This window comes from Carcharodon carcharias, chromosome 3 (assembly GCF_017639515.1).
Source record: "Carcharodon carcharias isolate sCarCar2 chromosome 3, sCarCar2.pri, whole genome shotgun sequence".
In the NCBI taxonomy this organism is placed as follows: Eukaryota; Metazoa; Chordata; class Chondrichthyes; order Lamniformes; family Lamnidae; genus Carcharodon; species Carcharodon carcharias.
In genome coordinates this window covers 205,502,636-205,526,913 of record NC_054469.1, presented here as the reverse complement: position 1 = coordinate 205,526,913, position 24,278 = coordinate 205,502,636, and the positions used below count along the sequence as shown (strand labels likewise).

The following is a 24,278-nucleotide window of genomic DNA, read 5'->3' as shown; positions in this document are numbered from 1 at the left end:
GAGGCTTCAGCATGAAACGGGTTTGCCAACTAGTGCTGCCAGGAGTGGGAGCAGCTCGAAGATGAGGGCCCAGTCTAAGAAAGCCGGAAATGGGCGCCATTACTTAGTCTGGATTGAGCAGAGGTCCCAGAAACAGAGAGAGACAGGAGGTTGAGGTTGGGCAGCCAGGTGCACATGCATTGTTGGACTCCAAGCTCCCGCCGGAGCATATGGCTGTAGGGCACCTGTTCCCACATGACCTCAGCTAGTGTGAAAACAGGCCCACATGACCAATGTGCTGGAGAAGGTGGTGCTGACACAGTTTTTTAAAAAAGGAAATGTTAAGGCTGGAACCGGGAGTCGGGATGAGGAATAGTAGGGTAATAAAAATAAGCTGTTGCTGTTTCAGTTACTTTAAAGGAACTGATTGACTAGAACCAGCCATACAGTGCACAGGGTTATCACTGACATCCAGATAAAGATAATACTAGTGGATCCATGGTACAAAACTGTCGTGAGCGGAGCAGAAAAGGTTCTGGAGAAATGTGCCATTTTGTTGAAGATTGGACCCATGAACTTGGGTTGAGGTTGAGGGGGAGCTGCTGTCAGATAAGAATCAGTAGCTAAATCTTTAAAGAAAAGGTGCTGGAATCTGACCTCAAGAGTTTTGAAGAACTTTGTGCTGAAGTTGATGCCATATAGGCTAAGTTCTCTGCTTTATAAATCTGAGAGATCTATTTTTAGTGCATCAGTTTTTTAATGTGTAATTTATAATTTAGATTGATCATGATAATGCTGTTAATTCATGTTTATTTTATGTTGATTTCGGTTTGACTATTAAAGTAAAAATTATAAAAAGGTGAAACCTTGCCCTTTGGTTTTTCAATAGGTTCATTCGGTAAATTTGGATTGCTGATCTCCACGGGGATCATAACACAAGACACATGTTTAGAGAGTTAGATGGGATGTCAGCTGGTGAATCGCATGTCACTAGGGGCTGCGAACAAAGAGCGGTGGAAAGGACAGCTTTGGAGAAACTATATTGGAGAGGGCAGTCTTCGTCAAGCTCTGCTTAGCTGGACAGACTTATTGAGCTCTGGGGGCCATCAATGAAATGTGCAGTGATAGAGGGTCAGCAGCAAGTGTGTGAGGAATTGGCAGCCTTGCCAGGCACACTGTCCACAATATCCCAGAGAATGGAGGAGCTCGGTTCAAACATTAATGGATCAATGATACAGATCATTGCGAGGATGTCAACTATTGAGAGGCCTTCTCTATGGAACTAGAATTGCGGTGCAGTAATGATTCCTGATGCCAGCCCAGCACACATCAAGGAACATCAGTGTGTCTACTGACTTACACAGGATGACAGTCTGATTAACTGTTGACTTCCAAGGTGCAACAGCTGTCCTGTAGAGAGGCAGGAATGATGTAACGGTGGACCAGGAGAGGGATGATGGTGATCGGGAAGGTGGAAGTGCAAACTCTCAAAGTGTTTGCATGTTTCACCTGCGGCTTCCCCTTCAATCAGTAATCAATGAAATACTGCCTCATTTCTTGCTGGAGCGGTCTACCTCTGCATAGGTGCAGGTCAAGAAGTCTTTGATGGGGCACTTATGGGCTCCAACATCCAGAGGTTGTGAGCACTTCAAAAGTCAGAGCAGGGATCAGAGCAGCATGCCTCTCTGCTGAAGCTACTGGGATTGCACCATGTAGAGAGCTATTGAATGTGATACTGTATTTAGTTGGCAGATTGCCATATAAATAAATGTCTGAATTATTTAAGTCCACACAAAGGTTAAACTTGGATGTAGGGACAAGCACCTTTCATACCACCCATTCATAATCCAGGCATCTTCAAGATGTTAGAAAATTACTGATGTTGTTTTCTTCCATTAGCAGGTACATTTTGATACTGTATGATATTTAAAGAGCATAACCAAACAATGAAAACAACACCGAGTTGCCTGCTAGATACATTGGTCTTTGAGTAGAGGACAGGCAAACAGATTCACAACCTTACCTGGACAGTCACTTTAGCAAGACTATTGTCCATTAGTAGAGAACATTCAGGCAACATGCATTCAGTTCTTCTACAGAGTGGGTGTCTGTTGCCAAAGTGTCAGCCATGGTTCAACAGGTAGCTTTCTCACCTGAGTCAGAAGGTTGTGGGTGTACGTGGTACTCCAGAAACTTGAACCTATAATCCAGACCAACACTCCCAGCACAGTACGGAGACAAAAATGCTAGCTTTTGGATGAGACATTGAACTGAGGCCCCTTTTGACCTCTCTGATGGTTGTAAAATAACTCATGGCATTATTTTAAAGAGCACCAGTGGAGTTCTTCTTACTCTCCTGGGGCCAGTTTTTGTCCCTCAACCAATATGTAAAAACAGATTATCCAGCCTGTCTGTGGGACCTTGCTGTGTGCAAATTGGATGCTGTGCATTTTACAACAGTGATTATACTTCAAAATATACTTAATTGGTTGTGAATCATTTGGGACTTCCTGAGGTTGGTGAAAGGCACTATAAAAATGTATGTGTTCCTTTAACCAGCACAGGGACACTCTCTGCCGAAGGATTTTAACATTATTAACTCTTTTCTTCTCCAACCAATCACCCTCCTGTTTTCCTGAATGTCCAAAATACAGCTCAATGATTAACTGGCTGTGATATGCTTCCAAAGATTAGCATGATCCAGAAACAGAGCTTAAACTGTTCTGTCACCATCTTATCTTTATCCTATTCTTGTTTTATAAAAAACTTATTAACTCTTTAGGGTACCACTGGTAGTCAACCGTAGATTCAGGGTTATTATTGTATTAGTGATCCAATCGACTAATAATTCAGAGAATGCGAGTTTGGATCGCACCATGCCGTTTGAAAATGTGAATTCAGTTAAAAAGAATCTGGAAATTCAAAACAAAAACGGTGTTCATGACCATGAAGCTGTTGGATTGTTGCAAAAGCCCAACTGGTTCACAAATGCTCTTTAGTGAAGGAAATCTGCCCTCCTTATGCAGCCTGGCCTATGTGTGGTTCTAGTCTCACAGCCAACGCAGTTGACTCTTAAGTGTCATCTGAAGTAGCAAACCAGTACTAAGGAAAATACAGTATAGTTCAAGATTAAAGTGCATCTCCACCCTTTCAGGGCAATTTGGGACAGCAATAAATGTTGGTTTTGCCAACGATGTCCACACCATGAGAATGTGTAATATTGCCTAATAAACATGCTGCAGTAGTGTTATGATTCTTTAGTGCAAATATTTTTACATATCAACTACACAGTCCCAGTTATTATCCTGGTGAATACTTTGGTGCCACTGGAAAAAAAGTTGCAAGAGTCATAAAGCATTTAATCCATCCCATAAACTTCACAGAACACTATTGTAAAACTAAAATACAATGCTCAGATTCACAGGCTGTATTCTCATATAAGAATGCTGACATGTTTCCACAGTTTATGATGTAGTCTGAACTCTTTAACATGCTAACTGCTGTGAAATAAGTTCAGGTGTCTGCAGTTCTTAATTTTACAGACAAATGTAATCTACCCACTTTGTCAACACATATATTATTTAGTGCTTCTCTACCATTAATCTAACAGAAACAATACAGTAAGTGGAGAAATGACAAGGCAAAGCAGAACTATGCAAGTTTTGAATCATCAATATCTCCAGATTATGATTTTTTTCCAGATAAGCCAAACACTTACCTGTCACGTACTGCAGGTAAACAGTTAATTTTTGGCAGTACTCAAAACAACAGTTAACGGTGTCAGAAAAGATGTAGGAAAATTTGTTTCTTAAACCCAAAAGGAAGCCATTTTCCATTCTTCCTCACAGGAAGTTCCCTCATATGACTTGCTTTCAGGGACACAAAATGATATCAGAGGAACAAAGCTATATATTACCTATTGTGGTAATGTTACTGGATTATATTACTCCTTTATGGAAATAGTACTTGACATCTTTTATATAGCTTATTATATTAATATTAGTGTTCATCTGAGAAACAATTCAGGAGGATAAGAATTTCTCAGGACTTGACAGAAGCTTGAGGGTTAAATGAATTGATAGTGATAAGTTTTGGCATAAGGGTGACAAGTGTGTTGATGCAATGAGATTCAAAGTATTTGAAAATGCCAAATGACTTAGTCTTCCTGTGCATTGCAGCTGTTGTTACTGCAGTAAATCCACATCAGAAAATGTGGTGAAACATTAAAGCACTCAGACTAAGTCTCAATGCCAAGAGTGCTTGTGTACACCTTGTACTGTCAGTGTAAAAATGCCAATACTCAAAAAAGATGTCTTCAAATGTCTGGCCACATTATTTTAGTTGGACTGTTTCTTTTAAAATGAATCTTTGCTGTCTTTCCCATAAGACAATAGGTTAGTCAACTCATCAGAGCGAAATTGGCCTTTGGTGAAAGCACAAAACAGGCACTAATGAATCGGCACTTGCTTTACACAATGGTCATATATTCAGAAAACATGGAATGCTGCAAAATAATTGGCTATTGCTCGTTTCATACTTCCACCCCTATTTGTGTTCCCAGTGTTCCTAGGCTTCTAAATCTCGGCATTGATGCAGCAGTTGGATGGAAAGGTTAATGGAGAGCCATTTAACTGTCACAAGGAACAGCTAGAACATTTCTGTGATCTTGTTCCTGGAATAACTAACAGGCGAAAGGGCGTGTGCCAAGTTCTTCTTTATTTTCATCATTGTTGCATGACTGCAGAAAAACCTGAATACTAAATCAAGCCCTAGATCCTCTTGTAAGTCTTTTAGGGGGTCTCTGTTACATTTCAGCCAAAAACTGAAATGCATTAACATCGCTTTAGGAAGAACAAACACAACCTGGCAAATTCATTATCATGTATAACCAGACCCAGAATGAGCACTAAACTGGGTTTAGAACTCAGATTGTCAAGTTTCAAATTTATTCACATCTATTCGCCAATATTGGCTTTCAATTTGGACTTGCATGTAGTCACCTGGACAAAGGCACATAATGCCCCTGTACATTTTGAGGTGCACCACAGAAAATTTCTTCTCCAACCTTGGAATCACGGATATGCATTTAACATTTTCAATTTCCTTATGGGATATTTCCTAATAGCTTAAGAGAGGAGAGAAATATTTCATTCTGATCAGTTCAGCATGGGTATGCATTCTATCCATTATCCAAAGGTATGTTTAAAGGATGAGAATTTTAAATTTGAGGTGTTCCAGCCTGGCAGCCAATATCTATCAGTGAGCAGGGGGATAATGAGAAACCAGGACTTAGTGCGAGTGCATAAGGAATTACAAATGTGCGCACTAACACTTATGTTGTAAACTAAGGTCGACTCAACCTCCGAGGTGCCAAAAGTAAGCATTTTTGTTTGACAAACAGGAAGTCCTGGCCTCTAAAGATAGGACTTCCTAGTGGCATGCAGAACCTGAGCTACAATAGCTGGATGATGTTTGGAATTGAAGCCAGCAGTAGTGTCAGTCTAATGCCCATTTCCTGACCTGTGAGCACGCCCAATAAATGCCAACCTAATGAATGTTCAGAAACGAGGTCATGAAAATCCAGAAGATTGGAGCCAGATGGCAACAACTTTGTGCAAGTGGAAGCAACAGGGAATCTAGTTTGATGCAGTGAATGATTTAGTGTGATTTACGTGTATTTAACTGAAATAGCATGTGCATATCTGATTTATTGCGTTTGAAAAATTAATGCATTTTTGGAAGAAATTAGTTTTCCTTTGTTTAATGGCCATTCTGTCTTTAATATTGTTGTCATGCTGTTCAATATAATTCTCATAAATGAGCAGAGGAACATACTAGGAGTAGAATTTCCACTGGCTGCTTATTAAAATATCTAAGCAATGCCTAGTGTTTACTTTGTGTCTGACTTTCAACTGAATTTGAGCAGGTAAACACAATTAGCTGTATATAATTGATATCTGCTGGATTGAAAACATTAAATTGTACTGAGAAATGAAAACAGGCACAATTGAAAAAGGTTGAAACAGGATACAAGAATTATGTATAATTGGAATGAAGAGGATGCAATTTGGTTCAGTGAAATTCTCCGCTGAGATCCAGGTTCTGTTACAATCAGGTATACGTTTATAGAATTACCTGGAAAAACTCAGCAGGTCTGGCAGCATCGGCGGAGAAGAAAAGAGTTGACGTTTCGAGTCCTCATGACCCTTCGACAGAAGTTCTGTCGAAGGGTCATGAGGACTCGAAACGTCAACTCTTTTCTTCTCCGCCGATGCTGCCAGACCTGCTGAGTTTTTCCAGGTAATTCTGTTTTTGTTTTTGTTTTGGATTTCCAGCATCCGCAGTTTTTTAGTTTTTATACGTTTATAGAGTTAAACATACCAGGCCTAAAGATCTTTCCTTGTGATCAGCCGATCCAATGTCAGCCCATGAACTGGCTTAGCCATTTCATATGTGCTAATTCCTCAAGTTAAAAGGTAAATGATAGTTGCAGTTACCCAAGAATTTTCTTAACTTTAGCTGTAAAATTGGTGCGCAATACGATAAGGTGATAAGCTTCTCTTCTCCACTACCAACCATCTCTTTAGCTCTCTCTCCCCTGCCCACCCCTCCAACCATTAACAACATTAACAAGTGCAAGCAACTCATGATGTTCTTAGTAACTAAAACCAAAACAGAGATCTTTCATTCAGCTGCCTCTGCCAGATTTCTCGTCTCAAGGTTTCTCTCCTGCCCTGATCTTGGATCTGCATCTTTCTTCAGTTTCTCTTCCATCTCTCCTCACACCCTCTCAGATCTCATTTTGTCCACAAAACTCACTTCTTGATCTCTTGGCCTTATTCCCCCTAAACTACTGCCCATCTAACTTTTCTTCCTGGCACTGATGCTCAAAATTATCAATGGTTCCCTCTCTTCAGGTGCTGTCTCCCTCTCTTACAAACTTGCTGTCATCATCCCCGCAATCTACACTTGGACCCTTTGTTATTGCTAACTTTTGTCACATCACCAAACTCTCTTTCTGCTCTAAAGCCCTTGAAGGTGTTGTCACCTCCCATATTCATGCCCATCTTCTGTGCAACTCCACATTTGAACTTCTCCAATTGGGTCTCTGCCAGTGCCACAATACAGAAATGACCCTTATCAAATTCTTCAATGTCATCCAGTGAGTGTAGACTTTGGTATGGTTGAAAGAAAAAAAAACTCGGATTTATTTAGAGTTTTTTGTAGAGTAATGGGTTAATGGATATGTTAATGAGACAATGATGATATGAATTATGTAACTATGACATCAGTAGTCAGATGAACAAGAGACTTCAAGAGAGCTGGATGCAGAACAGTCTGTGTCCTGAATACCATGTGCTCATCATGATTCCTTGTAAAGTGTAAATAAATAGGTCTAGCAAAACTATACTGCCTATCTCAAGTCACCTCCTGTTGTGGGCAACGGGGGCAGGATGAAGCACTTAAGTGGCCATTAATTGGGCATCCAGCAGTAGGCAAGCATCCTGACAGCTGCCAGGGTATCTGGTACCGACCTGCATGGAGTTCTTCTGTAGTATCACACAAGCTGTGCATTGCAACATAGAAAATGTATGGCACAGGAGATGACCATTTGGCCCATCATGCCCGTACCACTTGAAAAAGAGCAACCCAGCCTAATCCCACTTTCCAGCTCTTAGTCTGTAGCCCTGTGGATTCTACCACTTCAGGTATACCTCCAAGTACTTTTTTTTAATGTGATTATGGTTTCTTCCTCTACCACCCTTTCAGGCAGCGAGTTCCAGATCCCCACCACCATCTGAATCAAAAGATTGTCTTCAACTCCCCTCTAATCCTAATGCCAATTACTTTAAACCTATGCCCCCAGTTATTGACCTCTCAACTAACCAAAATAGGTCCTTCCTTTCCGTGCTCTCTCTGCCCCTCAATTTTATAAGTCACAATTAAATGACCCCTCAGCCTCCTCCATTCCAAAGAAAACAAGCCCATTCTTTCTTCATGGCTAAAATTCTCCATTCCCGGCAGGATCCTCTTAAATCTCCTCTGTACCCTCTTTAAGTGTGATCACATCGTTCCTGGAATATGGTGACCAGAATGCTAGCTGTTAGATGGAATGAAACCTTTTGCAGTTGATAAAAACTCTTGGTTGCTCTGGTGATCCTTGGATTGCTATGTGTGTGCAATCAATGGCACCCTGTACCCCTGACAAGATAGCCAGAGTGTTGAATACCAGTGCCCAATTATTCTGGCTATTGCCATTGCAGGGCAAATTGACACAAGTCGACGCACTGACAAACAACCCATCGGTGACCTGCACTTACGGGCTGAGAGATCCTTGAGATGTTTGAAGTGATCACTGGTAGCCAAATAAATTCAGCGATGGATAAGGAGTGGCCATTAGGTCCAGCAGGCAACAGATCTTCTTGAAGGAGGATGTGGATGTTGGTGTCCAGCTGCCACGACAATTAGACAAGAGCTCTACTCTTCAGTCACATCAAAGAAACTGAGCTTCTGTCTGCAGAACCTCTCACATGGGTAGTGCCTGCTGTGATCTTGGCACCTCTGTTGCTCTCCTCTCTGGTACTTAGCGCCTTTCTCCTGTGCATCTGCTGATCCCACCACAGCGCACTGTCGCTACCTTGAATGATGATCAACTTCCCCATCCAATGTAATGTCAAGAAGACCCATGGTGCCTTCTTCTAAACAGTTACCAGGAGGAACTGACAAAGCAGCTTTAAGCACTGAGCCTTTGCTGATCAAACATAAAAACAGAAAGTGCTGGAAAACCTCATCAGGTCAGAAGTCATATTGGACTCAAAACATTAACTCTTTTCCTTTCTCCACAGACGCTGCCAGAACTGCTGAGTTTTTCCAGCACTTTGTTTTTATTTCAGATCTCCAGCATCTGCAGTATTTTGCTTTTTATTTGAGCCTTTATTGATAGCGGGTAGTCTAAGCTTTAAACACTTGCATGAAGTGCACTTTAATCTCCCTTTTCAATGGAGAGGTTCCCAAGAAATTCGTGCCTGAGTTATTAAATTCAAAAGAATGTATGAATCAATTGAAAATCTCATCTCCATGTAATTATGATGTTAATGCTGCCTTATTGCTGACTCACCTGCACTAATGATTGCACCAACTCCGACGAGCGTGTTACTCACACGCAGTCAAACACCAAAGTGGGTACACTGGAGCCAGGTTGTGGGTGGACTACCATTTTCTTCTATTTTCAGGTTCTACCCAACTCCAAACTACCTTTTCTGGATGTTAAAATTCTTCCATTGACTCGCATTATGTTTTTAAAAAGGCATGCTATATTCAGGCAGCCAATAGCCCTTCCATTTTGTGCCATGTCGATTTCCCAACCCCTTTGACTCTCACATTATATCATGTGCCACATGCCAGTGCCACATGCTATGAAAATATTTAAATGAAACTGGACAACTCACTTGAGGTACAAGCATACACAATATCACTAAGGAGCAGTGTTAATCAACGCTGTGTCAGGACCATATTGTTGGTGCTATGGAATGAACCAAAGATAAATGGAGAGCAAGATACTAGACAGGTTATGTTACAACTGGAAATTGTTTCAAACACTCAGTAAAAAAAAACTATAGTTTGCATTTCTATAACACTTTTACTGTAGTAAAATATACCAAGGTGCATCAAAGGAGAATTGCCAAACAAAAGCCACATAAGGAGACATTAGGATAGATGACCAAAAGTTTGGTCAAAGGGGTAGGTTTTAAGCATCTTAAAGGAGGAGAAAGGGGTAGAGAAGCAGAGAGGTTTAGGGAAGGAACTCTAGAGCTTAAAGCCTATGCAGCTATTGGCATAGCTGCCAATGATGGATCCATGAAAATGAGGGATTTTCAAGAGGCCATAATTTGAGGAGCGTAGAGATCCTGGAGGTTTACGAATTGAGGAGGTTTTTGAAATAAGGAGGAGCAAGGCCTTGGAAGGACTTGTAAACAAGGATGAGAGTTTTAAACTCAAAAACTTACTGGAATCCAGGCTACAATCTAGTGGTTGCAGAGATAAGATTAAGGCTTAAGATGATCAAGATTGAACTTTGTTAAGGATTAACAATTATGGTTTCAATAAATCACAAAACAAAGAAACATGCTTTGAAAATAAGTGACAGATTTGAAGAGTTTTAAAAGGGTCACAGTATGTGCTATTGAATAACATTGGAACAAATTTAAAACAGCTTTGCTTGGAAGAGCAGGGATAATCTTAAGGAAGAAGCCAAAAGCCAAAGGCAGCAAGAGAGAATCCACATTCTAAAAGGTACCAAGAAGGAAGCAAAAAGTTGAGATGATTTCAAATACAATTCCTACCAAAATGTGTATTTATAAGGCATCTTGGACAGAGGTATGAAGGTACATAGCTGCAAGCAAAAGGGACATCAAGCCAAAGGAGGAGATTGGATCACTGACCCAAAGCTGGGTTCAAAGAAATGAGTTTTACAGAGGGTTTTACAAAAGAGAGGGAGGTGAAGAGTCAGAGAGCTTTAAGAGGAAATTTCAGAGTGTGGTGTCTAGGCAGCTGAGGACATGGCAGTCAATAGTGTTGGGAGCTTGTGGTGAAAGAAAGAGACCATCCAGGGGAGCTGCAAGGAAATAGATATAGGAAAGGGAAAATAGACTGAAATACATAACTGAAGCAACAGTGCAGAGAAATAGAAGCAGGCAGAAAATAAGGGTAAAACATGGCACAAAATAAGGAGGTAAAATGCAAAAAAGGATTGGACTAAGAACAAATAGTGCTAGATTTTACAGTATAAAAGGTCAAAATGTGTCAATTTAAGTGACCAGAAAAGAGATGAAGGGAGATTAAAATAAAGAACCCATTAGTGTTAAACGAGCCTACCTTGGAAGAAGTTTTTCACTCGAAGGTAGCTGACACTGAGGCGTAGGACGGAAAGTTTATCCAATTTGGAAATAATATCTGGTGGAAATGGCAGGAGATTGGCCAGGTGGTCTAACTCAGCATTCAGACGGTCTCTGTGTCTTTTAGATGGATTGGACTTCACACTGGTCGATGCTGACTTGCTGTTTGGAACATTCCAGAAATAGCAGTGATTATTCACAGTACGTAACTACCTTATGAATTGAGTGAAGACAAACAAACAGAGACTATCGTGTACATTTTGGTATTGGACATGTTGATGTTGAAATTAAGGTATATATTTACTGAAAAAAAGATCAGAGCATAGGTGCTGGTCATGGATGATGTTTGCACTGGAAGTAGAGGTGGAGTGGGTTGGTGCTTGGGGTGGAAACATCCTATTGATACATGGCTGTTGGGTAAACCACACTCCTGGGGTCTACCTGACCTTCGTCAGCCGCATTCCCAGATTTTACATGCTTTCTTCCCATTATGCTATTCTGTTGAAACCATTTACACCCCTTTTTGGCAGATCTTTCAAGTTTTTATTTGCTTGATTTCCACCTCTTTTGCCTTGCACCAGCATCCATTTTGTTATTTAATCCCTCCTGTTCCTCCACCCAATCACAGGCCTTCCCTATTGTTCTTTTCATGTACCCCCTTTCCCCAATTCTCACATAAAAGTTGTTTAACTGTAACATCTCCAGATTCTGATGGAAGGTCAGAAAGGTTGTGCTCTATAATAACCGGAGGCAGGCTCTATCATCCAACTGGGGAACCTGGGCAATGAGGGGTCCCTGCACAAAACCTTAACAGGCTTGGCTAAAAATAACATCGAGGGCAGAAGATTGCAAGAGAGTGAGAGATTGCAAGAGCAAAAGCAAGTGCAAGAGACCATGCAGGCCAGAGAGTGTGTGTAAGAGCGAGCATGCAACAACAAGGGAGGGAGAGTGAGAGGGGTGGGAGAGAGGGTGAGCAAAGGGCTTGGGCCCTATTTACAAGGTTGCCAATAAGACCAACCTAGTAGCATGTGGAACTATAAGAATCCCAATGTGTATATTGGCCACTGTCAGTCACCATCATTGGTGCATTCTTTATGGCAATGCCTCTACCAATCCACTTGCCAACCAATTAGCACTCTCATCACTGCAGTATAAATTGTTGTTTTCCCCTTATATTGGTATTCTTATGAAGTGTCCTGATGAGTGCAAGACGAAAAGCTTCCATGTCTCTTTTTTCAGCAATACTATTTTGTTTGGTTTGGGAATCAGTGACAAGCAGTCATCAACTTAAAAGATTCACTAAGAGAGCAAGGAGAAAGATAAAGAGAATGTTTTTTTATGCATAGGGCAGCAAAAACATGAAAGATTTTGCAACAGTAAGTAATTAGATTTTTAAGAGGAAAATGTGGATAAATATTTGGTGGCTGGATGTCATGCTTATGAGTAAGAGGCCAGCAGCCCACTTGATTGACACCCCACCCACTACAACAAACATTCACTCCCTCCAGCACCAACACACAGTAGCAGCAGTGTGTATCATCTACAAGATGCACTGCAGCAACTCACCAAGGCTCCTTCCACTGCACTTTCCAAACCTGTGCCTATATCACCAAGAAGGACAAGATTATCAGATACATGGGAACACTACTACCTTCAAAGTTCCCCTCCATGTCACATATCATCCTGACAGAGCTATATCGCCATTCTCTCATTGTCACTGGGTCAAAATCCTGGAATTCCCTTCCTAACAGCACTGTGGGTGTTCCTACAACACATGGACTGTGATGATTCAAGGTGACAACATGTCACCACCTTCTCAAAGGCAATTAGGGATGGGCAATAAATGCTGGCTTAGCAAAGGACACACAACCCATGAATGAAGATAAAAAAAATTAACAGACAAGTTGTGGCTGAACACAGCATAAACTGCACACTAAATGGCAGATGCACCAAGACAGATCCCAGATGTCAGTGATCACTGTGAGTCATAAAAATCCTATAAAGCTCTATCTTCTGCACAAGGGGTCTCAGCTTCTTGCCTTTAGTGACGTGGTTACCGACTTCCCTTCAACAGCAGCTCCAACTCAGTTGAGGCCCTCTTACTTCTTTAGCCTACAATGATTGTCAGGCAACAGGATCCAACTCTGTCTGCTCACCTCCTAGCTGTTCAATTTCTTCTTCCAAGACTGCATCCCAACATCTAATCACCTGCCCAATTCCAGCTATCTAGCTGTGCTAAGCAGACAAACACTTCAGTTTCCCTAAGCTGACACTGCTCCCCAACTGCACTAAGCAACTTTCTGTTAATATGAAGTGCCATTCACTTGGCCTCTTGAACTCTTGTGAACTGTTAATATCTCCCAACAGGGTTCCTCCCCTGCCCAGAGGATCTAATGTATCCAAGCTTGGTACATTCTGTACCATAAATGTTACAATATCCAGTTTTGTCCTATCCCAAAAACAGCAGTTAAAATCCAAAAATATAGCTTCCTTTACATGAAAGGAGGAAAATAGAGCAGAAAGCTAATATAGCCACATTGTTAGTGGCAGAGTTGTTCATTCTGGTCAAGCAATCCCTTGAACATTTTGAAAAGATGTAAAAAGGCTTAGACCATAGCAATAAAGATTAAAAAATGAAGCAAGTTTGTAAAATTACACATGGCACACCAAAAAGAAATTATTAATCGCCTTAAAGGTTGACAAAGATAAAAGCCAAATTATCACAATGAAAGAACTCACAAAGTACCAACAAAAGTAGGACGTGAGGGAGCTGCAGGGCATATTGTTTCTTCAGATTGAGAGGAAAGGGTGAATGAAGCAGCAGCAGCCACTGGTCAAATCAGCTGGAGATCAGACATTTCATAAGACCATAAGACCTTAAGATGAAGGAGCAGAAGTAGGCCATTCAGCCCACTGAGTCTGTTCCACCATTCGATGAGAACATGGTTGATCTAATAATCCTCAACTCCACTTTCCTGCCTTTTCCCCATAACCCTCGATTCCCTTACTGATTAAAAATCTGTCTAACTCAGCCTTCAATATATTTAACGACACAGCCTCTACAGCCCTCTGTAGTAAAGAATTCCATAGATTCACTACCCTCAGAGAAGAAATTCCTCCTCATCTCTGTATTAAATGGGCAACCCCTTTCTCTGAGATTATGTCCTCTAGTCCTAGATTCTCCCACAAGGGGAAACAACCTTTCAGCATCTACCCTGTCAAGCCCCTAGGAACCTTTCAATAAGGTCGCCTCTCATTCTTCTAAACTCCAATGAGTACAGGCCCAATCTACTCAACCTGTCCTCATAAGAAAATCCCTCCATACCCGGGATCAACCTAGTGAACCTTCTCTGGACTGCCTCCAATGCCAATATATCTTTCCTTAGATAAGAGGATCAAAACTGTTCACAATATTCTAGGGTGTGGTCTAACTAGTGCCTTGTACAGCAAGATTTCCCTATTTTTATACTCCATTCTCTTTGAAGTTCTGAGCATACAGTAGGAAGATCAAAATATGCTTAAATAGTCACCAGATTCTCCAAACATCATCTGTGTGTGGCACCATAATAGATCAGTGACATATCAGCAACAGAAAACTGATGCTAGACTTTTAATATCTTCCAAACCATTTCAACAACTGCTGGTGGGAGGACAATGCCTGGTCCACCAGGCCTCTGTGCCACTCTGCAGTCTGAACTGGTGACTTTGCACACGGCTATACAGTTGGCAGAAGAAGTTGGCCCACCACAGTCATGTGGAAGAACAGACTTCCTCTAAAACAAAGGAGGAACTTGAATTTATACAGTGCCTTTCATGACCTTTGAATGTATGAAAGGGTTTGACAACTGATGAAGTACTTTTTGAAATGTAATCACTGTTGTAATCTATGCCTGAGAATTTGTCGCTCAGAACTTCATTAACTCCACTGAAAGCCTACGTGCAGGAAATTGAGGCCAACATCCATTTCTCCTGTAGGTGCTCCAGAGGATCACACTTTGGTAGATCTGGTTTGAAACCTAACTACTGCATGTAGTGCATATAGGACAATGAGATCATTGTTAGCAGCACAATTTCTTTATGCGTATTTTTACAAAAAAGAACAAGCACTAACTCTTTCTGTTGGCCGACTTAGTTCAACATTTGAGAACAATCTACCTGTGCCATATCCTACCTCCTAGCCAGAACTGTGCAGCCTTCAGCTTTTTGACTGCCCCATGGTATCTTTAATTGGATTTTTGAAAGCCCCTCTTCCCTGTTCCACAGTGATCAAAGAAATTTTTCGACATCAAAAGGTGCGAGACATCTTCCTGAATCAGCACCTGCATTGGCAAATAGGCTATTGTTTGGACTCTGAGGGAGGCAACTACATGTCCTACATTTAGGTGTTGGGTGTGACTCAGTGATAGCACAATTGCTTCGGAGCTTGTAGGTCTTCAATTCAAGTCCCTCTCCAGATCCTTGAGCAAATATTCCAGACTGATATTCCAGTGCGATTCTGAGGCAGTGCTGCAACTTTGGAACTGCTGTCATTTCGGTGAGATATTAGGGCTGGCGCAGCTTCAGTTTGTTGGTTGAATGTAAGACTTCATAGTGCCCATCAGAGATCAACAGCAGAGTTCTCCCCAGTCTCCTGGCCAATATTTAAATCACTATAACAGATTATTGCATTGCTACTTATGGCAGCTTGCTATGTGCAAATTACTATGTTTCTTACATTACAACAGTGACTATATTTCAAAAGTACATCATTGGCTGTAAAGCAATTTGGACTGCCCTGACTATTGGTGTGAAAGAGTTGCATTCATATGGAACCTCTCTTTTTCTCCCACTTAATCAACTTGCATGTGCCTCTGGATTCAACATTGGCACCATATTTAGAAGCCAGCCTCTTTCAGGCCAACCTTGGCTCAACGTATAGCTTAAAAGAGCTCATATTAAACTCCAGTTTCCTAGAAATGACCAAAGCATCTAACTCAGTGACCATCCATGAGGTCAAATTCATTGCCCTTCCCTCCTAAACAGAGATGAATAGTATAGATATATTTACTAGCTAAGTACATGACGGAGAAAGGAATAGAAAGATATGCTGATAGGGTTAGATGACGTAAATTGGAGGAGGTTTTTATGGAGCATAAAGATCAGCATAGACCTGTTGGGCCAAATGGCCTGTTTGTCAGCTGTAAAGTCTATGTAATTATTACTATTACTCGCTTGCTGTGCCTCTTGCTCAACTCAGAAGACTTTGACAGTTTGTGGCCAGTTCCAGGGACTAGTCAGTGAATGGTTTGTGGTGGGAGAGATCTAAAGGAATTTCCCTCAACCACACCTCCTTCCTCTATTGATTTCTAACTCCATTACTAATCACGCAAGGGCCAATTTTGCAAAATTGTCTTTCCGACTAGGAGGACATTAAGGAATTCAGCAACTGCCTCCCCCAACCTCCTGTCCCATGCTTTTAAAAGGATGTGAAATCCCTAGGTGGGGGTGGGGTAGATCCACAATTACCCCACACATACCCCCGATAATCAATGAGAAATTTCCCATTGAGAGAAAATCAGTTGTGTGCATAAATCTGGAGTCACAGCCCAACCTTACTCTGAAGAAAGATGCACACCGCATCAATTTAATGTCCAGTGTGGAGTAAAACCTGGTTTATTAAATACTGAGGGATGGAAGAGCTTATAGCACGGGTCTCTCCCTCCTTTGGGCTCTTGTTAAATCGAAACTGACATTATTTAAATATTTAGAGAGCAGAGGTTTCCTCCCCCCACACTCTCTAAACATTTAAATGTTATTTGATGGGAGGGAGAACTACATGGACTTATCTCTTGGCCAGCACAACTGCGATTGTAGCCAGACAGGATCAGGCACATAAACAGGGTGCTTAATGCCTGGAAGTATAAATGCTGTCCAAAACCTACAATAATAAAAGAAAAAGCAATGCAGAGCAGGTTCTGTAATAATGCAAGACCATTCCGCTCATATTGACCAAAACAAAGCCCAAAATCTCAAGCAGCTGATAAAAATTTAAAAGGCGCACTGCGGTAATTGGACGATGTTACTATGGCTCAGCAGGTAACAGTCTTGCCTCAGAGTTGGAAGATTGTGTGTTCAAGACCCACTCCAGAGACTTGGGCCGGAATCATCCCAAATTTGCACTAAGTGCAGCTGCGGGCAGGTAAAACAACGTTTTACCTGCTGGCTGCAATGGTGGCTTTTCACGCTGTATTGTCCCAAATCCGCCACATTAATTATGCATTCCCGGGAAACACACTATTTCCATGGTGGGCAGGCTCTCATTCACTCGCGATGCCATCACCTCACCGCTTCATCACACCCATAGTTAAAGTCCAGCCACATGTACACATCTCAGTGCTTCCAGCCCAGGACAACAAGCAGGGAAGATGGCCTCTACCCCCGCTCTGGCCGTAGGATGGGCAGCAGCATAACCAACCAGGCCTGGGAGGCGGTTGCGGTTGCGGAGGCAGTGGTCAGTGCCATTGCCCCTCAAAAGAGGACAGCCCCCAGTGCTGCAAGATGATGAACGATCTCCTCTGTTCCAACAGGGTAAGTCACTCACTCACTGCCGGGTCAAGGGAATTACCATTCACTTACCCATACACACGTTCATTGTCCTCATCCTGTCCATGGGACCACTCACCACCCACACAGGCCAGGCATACTTATCATCTATCCTGCTTACACTCTTTCCATCTCTATTCATGCGGGACAGGCTGGCACATAACAAGAGCAAGAGATCAAAGACCAGTGGAGGAATGCCTGAAATCATGGTCCTCATGGCTTTTGAAAACAGCCATCTAGCTGGCCGGTGAGGATCTGGACTGTTCCTGCACTGACGGTGAAGACGGCGCTGCTCTACCAAGTGAGGATCCAGCAGTGCAACATGCATCAGACAACTGTACTGTGAGTGATGTGTCCAGTTTCACAGGCCATTGCAATGCTCTAAATATCTCTCCTCTCTCCCTGCTTTCGCAGGCACATCTGACAAACAACTGACAGAGTCCATGACCCCAGGCCAGAGGAATCTGAAGGCACCCTCCTTGAAACCCCGTCACAGTGCTCATCAACACCCTCAAATCAGCTCAGGGACACACACCTCGGTGGGACCTGGATTTACAGTAGCCTCGGGATCACAATCTGGTGAGCACATCGCACTCTCTGATCCAAGCAGCTGGCAGCCAGGACTTGCCAAGTGTCCGGCACTGGGAGCACTGTTGGAGGCCAGGAATCTGCTGAGTCCGAGTCAGATGACGAGCCTCTGGACTCAGTCATGTCACAGTTACTGGAGCAGCAAAGGCAAGCTCGGGAGTATCAGGAAGGGATGTCCGCTGCACTTCTCAGGCTACAAGGCACAATGGAATGGTCCGTTTGCCTTCAGGCTGAGGTGATAGCACCGGCATGCCAACACACTGAGGTCAACACTTGTAGGATGGCAGCCGGTATGCAGACCTTGGTCCAGGACTTGCCCTGCACTACTGTGCAGGCTGAGCTCCATTGCTCACACCATAGTTGGCGGGTGTGTATGTGAGAAAGGTTTGGGGCAGCTCAATCTCACTCCAGCTACCCCTTCTCCTCAAGGAGTCAGCCAGGGGCCCTTGGGCACTCATAGGGAGGAGGATCAGCAGGTGAACCCCCTGGGGCCTTCCATCCAGGTGACTCTGGGGGTGTCCAGACAACTGAATCCCCTCCTCCTGTGACCTCAGCAGCTCCAGCTCCACAGCTCGAGGAGGTGCTATTGCCACACAGTAGGGCCCCGAAATCAGGCCATGGCCCTCCAGAGGTCACTCACCAAGGTCATCACAGACAGGGTATAGCAGTCAGTAGGCTGCCTCCACCTGTGCTGTGGGTGGCCAGGGAGAACCAAGACATAGCAACAGGGTTAGGAAAGTTAAGAAGATGTAGTTGCACAGCCTGGGTATGGGTTACTGTTTACTATTGTAAATAAACTACCAAGAACATTTCCCTAGCTATGGCTCCTTGTTCTGAAGAGCAGTATTCGTGACACTCCGATGTGAAACCTTTCTGTACAAGATAAAGGCAGGTGTCTCAGTCCAGGGCCTCTTCCCTGTGCTTTGTACAGCCTTCAGACCCAAGTGACTGATGCACAGTTAGCTTTAGCAAGGAGATTGTACAACATGCCCAGTCATCCAACTGGTCTGCAGTCCACTAAAGTGCTCATTACTTTGCAGTCTGCACCTGAGGGGTGAAAAGATCGGGAACACTTGGTGGCATTTGATGCCTCTGCGTTGCTTATGTGGACAGAGAGGCTAGAGGCCCAACTCCAATTATATCAATAGATAAAAACAAAAAAACTGCGGATGCTGGAAATCCAAAACAAAAACAGAATTACCTGGAAAAACTCAGCAGGTCTGGCAGCATCGGCGGAGAAGAAAAGAGTTGACGTTTCGAGTCCTCATGACCCTTCGACAGAACTTGAGTTCGAGTCCAGGAAAGAGCTGAAATATAAGCTGGTTTAAGGTGTGTGTGTGGGGGGCGGAGAGATAGAGAGACAGAGAGGTGGAGGGGGTTGGTGTGGTTGTAGCGACAAACAAGCAGTGATAGAAGCAGAATATCAAAAGATGTCAACAACAATAGTACAATAGAACACATAGGTGTTAAAGATAAAAGTTGGTGATATTATCTAAACGAATGTGCTAATTAAGAATGGATGGTAGGGCACTCAAGGTATAGCTCTAGTGGGTTTTTTTTTTTTATTTTATATAATGGAAATAGGTGGGAAAAGGAAAATCTTTATAATTTATTGGGAAAAAATAGAGAAGGGGGAAACAGAAAGGGGGTGGGGATGGGGGAGGGGACTCACGACCTAAAGTTGTTGAATTCAATATTCAGTCCGGAAGGCTGTAAAGTCCCTAGTCGGAAGATGAGGTGTTGTTCCTCCAGTTTGCGTTGGGCTTCACTGGAACAATGCAGCAAGCCAAGGACAGACATGTGGGCAAGAGAGCAGGGTGGAGTGTTAAAATGGCAAGCGACAGGGAGGTTTGGGTCATTCTTGCGGACAGACCGCAGGTGTTCTGCAAAGCGGTCGCCCAGTTTACGTTTGGTCTCTCCAATGTAGAGGAGACCACATTGGGAGCAACGAATGCAGTAGACTAAGTTGGGGGAAATGCAAGTGAAATGCTGCTTCACTTGAAAGGAGTGTTTGGGTCCTTGGACGGTGAGGAGAGAGGAAGTGAAGGGGCAGGTGTTGCATCTTTTGCGTGGGCAAGGGGTTGTGCCATAGGAGGGGGTTGAGGAGTAGGGGGTGATGGAGGAGTGGACCAGGGTGTCCCGGAGGGAGCGATCCCTACGGAATGCCGATAAGGGGGGTGAAGGGAAGATGTGTTTGGTAGTGGCATCATGCTGGAGTTGGCGGAAATGGCGGAGGATGATCCTTTGAATGCGGAGGCTGGTGGGGTGATAAGTGAGGACAAGGGGGACCCTATCATGTTTCTGGGAGGGAGGAGAAGGAGTGAGGGCGGATGCGCGGGAGATGGGCCGGACACGGTTGAGGGCCCTGTCAACGACCGTGGGTGGAAAACCTCGGTTAAGGAAGAAGGAGGACATGTCAGAGGAACTGTTTTTGAATGTAGCATCATCGGAACAGATGCGACGGAGGCGAAGGAACTGAGAGAATGGGATGGAGTCCTTACAGGAAGTGGGGTGTGAGGAGCTGTAGTCGAGATAGCTGTGGGTGTCGGTGGGTTTGTAATGGATATTGGTGGACAGTCTATCACCAGAGATTGAGACAGAGAGGTCAAGGAAGGGAAGGGAAGTGTCAGAGATGGACCACGTGAAAATGATGGAGGGGTGGAGATTGGAAGCAAAATTAATAAATTTTTCCAAGTCCTGACGAGAGCATGAAGCAGCACCGAAATAATCATCGATGTACCGGAGAAAGAGTTGTGGAAGGGGGCCGGAGTAGGACTGCAACAAGGAATGTTCCACATACCCCATAAAGAGACAGGCATAGCTGGGGCCCATGCGGGTACCCATAGCCACACCTTTTATTTGGAGGAAGTGAGAGGAGTTGAAGGAGAAATTGTTCAGCGTGAGAACAAGTTCAGCCAGACGGAGGAGAGTAGTGGTGGATGGGGATTGTTCGGGCCTCTGTTCGAGGAAGAAGCTAAGGGCCCTCAGACCATCCTGGTGGGGGATGGAGGTGTAGAGGGATTGGACGTCCATGGTGAAGAGGAAGCGGTAGGGGCCAGGGAACTGGAAATTGTTGATGTGACGTAAGGTGTCAGAGGAATCACGGATGTAGGTGGGAAGGGACTGGACAAGGGGAGAGAGAAGGGAGTCAAGATAACGAGAAATGAGTTCTGTGGGGCAGGAGCAAGCTGAGACGATCGGTCTACCGGGGCAGTTCTGTTTGTGGATTTGCATTCGTTGCTCCCAATGTGGTCTCCTCTACATTGGAGAGACCAAACGTAAACTGGGCGACCGCTTTGCAGAACACCTGCGGTCTGTCCGCAAGAATGACCCAAACCTCCCTGTCGCTTGCCATTTTAACACTCCACCCTGCTCTCTTGCCCACATGTCTGTCCTTGGCTTGCTGCATTGTTCCAGTGAAGCCCAACGCAAACTGGAGGAACAACACCTCATCTTCCGACTAGGGACTTTACAGCCTTCCGGACTGAATATTGAATTCAACAACTTTAGGTCGTGAGTCCCCTCCCCCATCCCCACCCCCTTTCTGTTTCCCCCTTCTCTTTTTTTTTCCCAATAAATTATAAAGATTTTCCTTTTCCCACCTATTTCCATTATATAAAATAAAAAAAAAAACCCACTAGAGCTATACCTTGAGTGCCCTACCATCCATTCTTAATTAGCACATTCGTTTAGATAATATCACCAACTTTATCTTTAACACCTATGTGTTCTATTGTACTATTGTTGTTGACATCTTTTGATATTCTGCTTCTATCACTGCTTGTTTGTCGCTACAACCACACCAACCCCCTCCACCTCTCTGTCTCTCTATCTCTCCGCCCCCCACACACACACCTTAAACCAGCTTATATTTCAGCTCTTTCCTGGACTCGAACTCAAGTTCTGTCGAAGGGTCATGAGGACTCGAAACGTCAACTCTTTTCTTCTCCGCCGATGCTGCCAGACCTGCTGAGTTTTTCCAGGTAATTCTGTTTTTGTTTTGGATTTCCAGCATCCGCAGTTTTTTTGTTTTTATCTCTGTGTTTAATTGACTGCCACTGCTCTTCAAGAAATGCCTACCTCCTTGAAGAAGTTCTGTTCCTCTCTGCGACAAGATTTCCGGATTTCTCTGTTGCCTTGTTCACCTTCATTGCTTTCCATTTCTCTCCTAGTGTTTGACAAGGTGTTTACTAAAACCCGCTTTCACAGCCATATCTCCTTTCTCAGTGACTGTCTCCGTCTCCGACTTACCCCACATGGATTTCAACTGAAATTCCACCCCTCATGTTTCGAACCCACCCAGGATTACAGGTATCTCCGGGACATAAAACGTTTCTCGGACTGCTGTTCCCGTCACATTCTGAAATCCACTCTCAGTGCCATGCGCCGCCATATGAACACACTCGACCTCTCCCTCCAGCAGCACCGCCGTACCCTTTTTCAAAGCTGCGCGTGCCCCCAGTTTCATTTTATCCTTCGGCTCATCCGACGCCTCAACAAGAAACTTTTTCTCTTTCTCTCAAGTGCTAAGGAACGCAAGCTCCAACAACTCATCGACACCAACACCCATCTAGGACCCTCCACCCCTGCCTGTCCCTCCGTCCCCACCCCATCTTCCAATTCCAACCCCAGCCGTGTATTCACTATACCCCCTGACCTTCCCCTCTCCGATGCTGAACGTTCAGTGCTCAGCAAAGGACTTAGTTTCATACCCTTACGCCCTCACCTCAATGAATTTCGGGCTCGGCATGATACTGAACTCTTCTTCCGCCGTCTTCGTCTCCGGGCTCACTTCTTTGGGCAGGAGTCCTCTCCCAGTTCAACGGATCCTTTTACCCATCTTCAATATTCTCCCTCCACCTGGACCCCTCCCTCTGGATTCTTACCTTCTCTCGATCTTTTCATTGAGAACTGTCGGCGCGACATTAGTCGTCTCAATTTCTCTGCTCCTCTCACCCATTCTAACCTGTCTCTCTCTGAACTTACTGCACTCCATTCTCTCAGGTCCAACCCTGACATTGTCATCAAACCCGCTGACAAGGGTGGTGCTGTTGTTGTCTGGCGCACTGACCTCTACCACGCGGAGGCTGAGCGTCAACTCGCAGACACTTCCTCCTACCTCTCCCTGGACCATGACCCCACCACTGAACATCAAGCCATTGTTTCCAGGACTGTCACTGACCTCATCTCCTCTGGGGATCTCCCTCCCACAGCTTCCAACCTGATAGTTGCCCAACCTCGGACGGCCCGCTTCTATCTCCTACCCAAAATCCACAAACAGAACTGCCCCGGTAGACCGATCGTCTCAGCTTGCTCCTGCCCCACAGAACTCATTTCTCGTTATCTTGACTCCCTTCTCTCTCCCCTTGTCCAGTCCCTTCCCACCTACATCCGTGATTCCTCTGACACCTTACGTCACATCAACAATTTCCAGTTCCCTGGCCCCTACCGCTTCCTCTTCACCATGGACGTCCAATCCCTCTACACCTCCATCCCCCACCAGGATGGTCTGAGGGCCCTTAGCTTCTTCCTCGAACAGAGGCCCGAACAATCCCCATCCACCACTACTCTCCTCCGTCTGGCTGAACTTGTTCTCACGCTGAACAATTTCTCCTTCAACTCCTCTCACTTCCTCCAAATAAAAGGTGTGGCTATGGGTACCCGCATGGGCCCCAGCTATGCCTGTCTCTTTATGGGGTATGTGGAACATTCCTTGTTGCAGTCCTACTCCGGCCCCCTTCCACAACTCTTTCTCCGGTACATCGATGATTATTTCGGTGCTGCTTCATGCTCTCGTCAGGACTTGGAAAAATTTATTAATTTTGCTTCCAATCTCCACCCCTCCATCATTTTCACGTGGTCCATCTCTGACACTTCCCTTCCCTTCCTTGACCTCTCTGTCTCAATCTCTGGTGATAGACTGTCCACCAATATCCATTACAAACCCACCGACACCCACAGCTATCTCGACTACAGCTCCTCACACCCCACTTCCTGTAAGGACTCCATCCCATTCTCTCAGTTCCTTCGCCTCCGTCGCATCTGTTCCGATGATGCTACATTCAAAAACAGTTCCTCTGACATGTCCTCCTTCTTCCTTAACCGAGGTTTTCCACCCACGGTCGTTGACAGGGCCCTCAACCGTGTCCGGCCCATCTCCCGCGCATCCGCCCTCACTCCTTCTCCTCCCTCCCAGAAACATGATAGGGTCCCCCTTGTCCTCACTTATCACCC

At 44.2% G+C, this 24,278-nt stretch overlaps 1 protein-coding gene across 2 annotated transcripts in view; it reads right to left on the bottom strand.

Moving 5' to 3' along the window:
* LOC121276244 overlaps window positions 1-24,278 on the bottom strand; it is a 213,998-nt gene that overhangs the window by 153,820 nt on the left and 35,900 nt on the right. The window contains exon 3 of one of the 2 annotated variants that reach the window (XM_041184439.1): window positions 10,855-11,036. The exons of the other annotated variant lie outside the window; for it this stretch is intronic. Coding sequence (XP_041040373.1) covers window positions 10,855-11,036 — 182 coding nt within the window. The remainder of the gene's footprint in view (window positions 1-10,854; window positions 11,037-24,278) is intronic. 2 annotated transcript variants of the gene reach the window in all.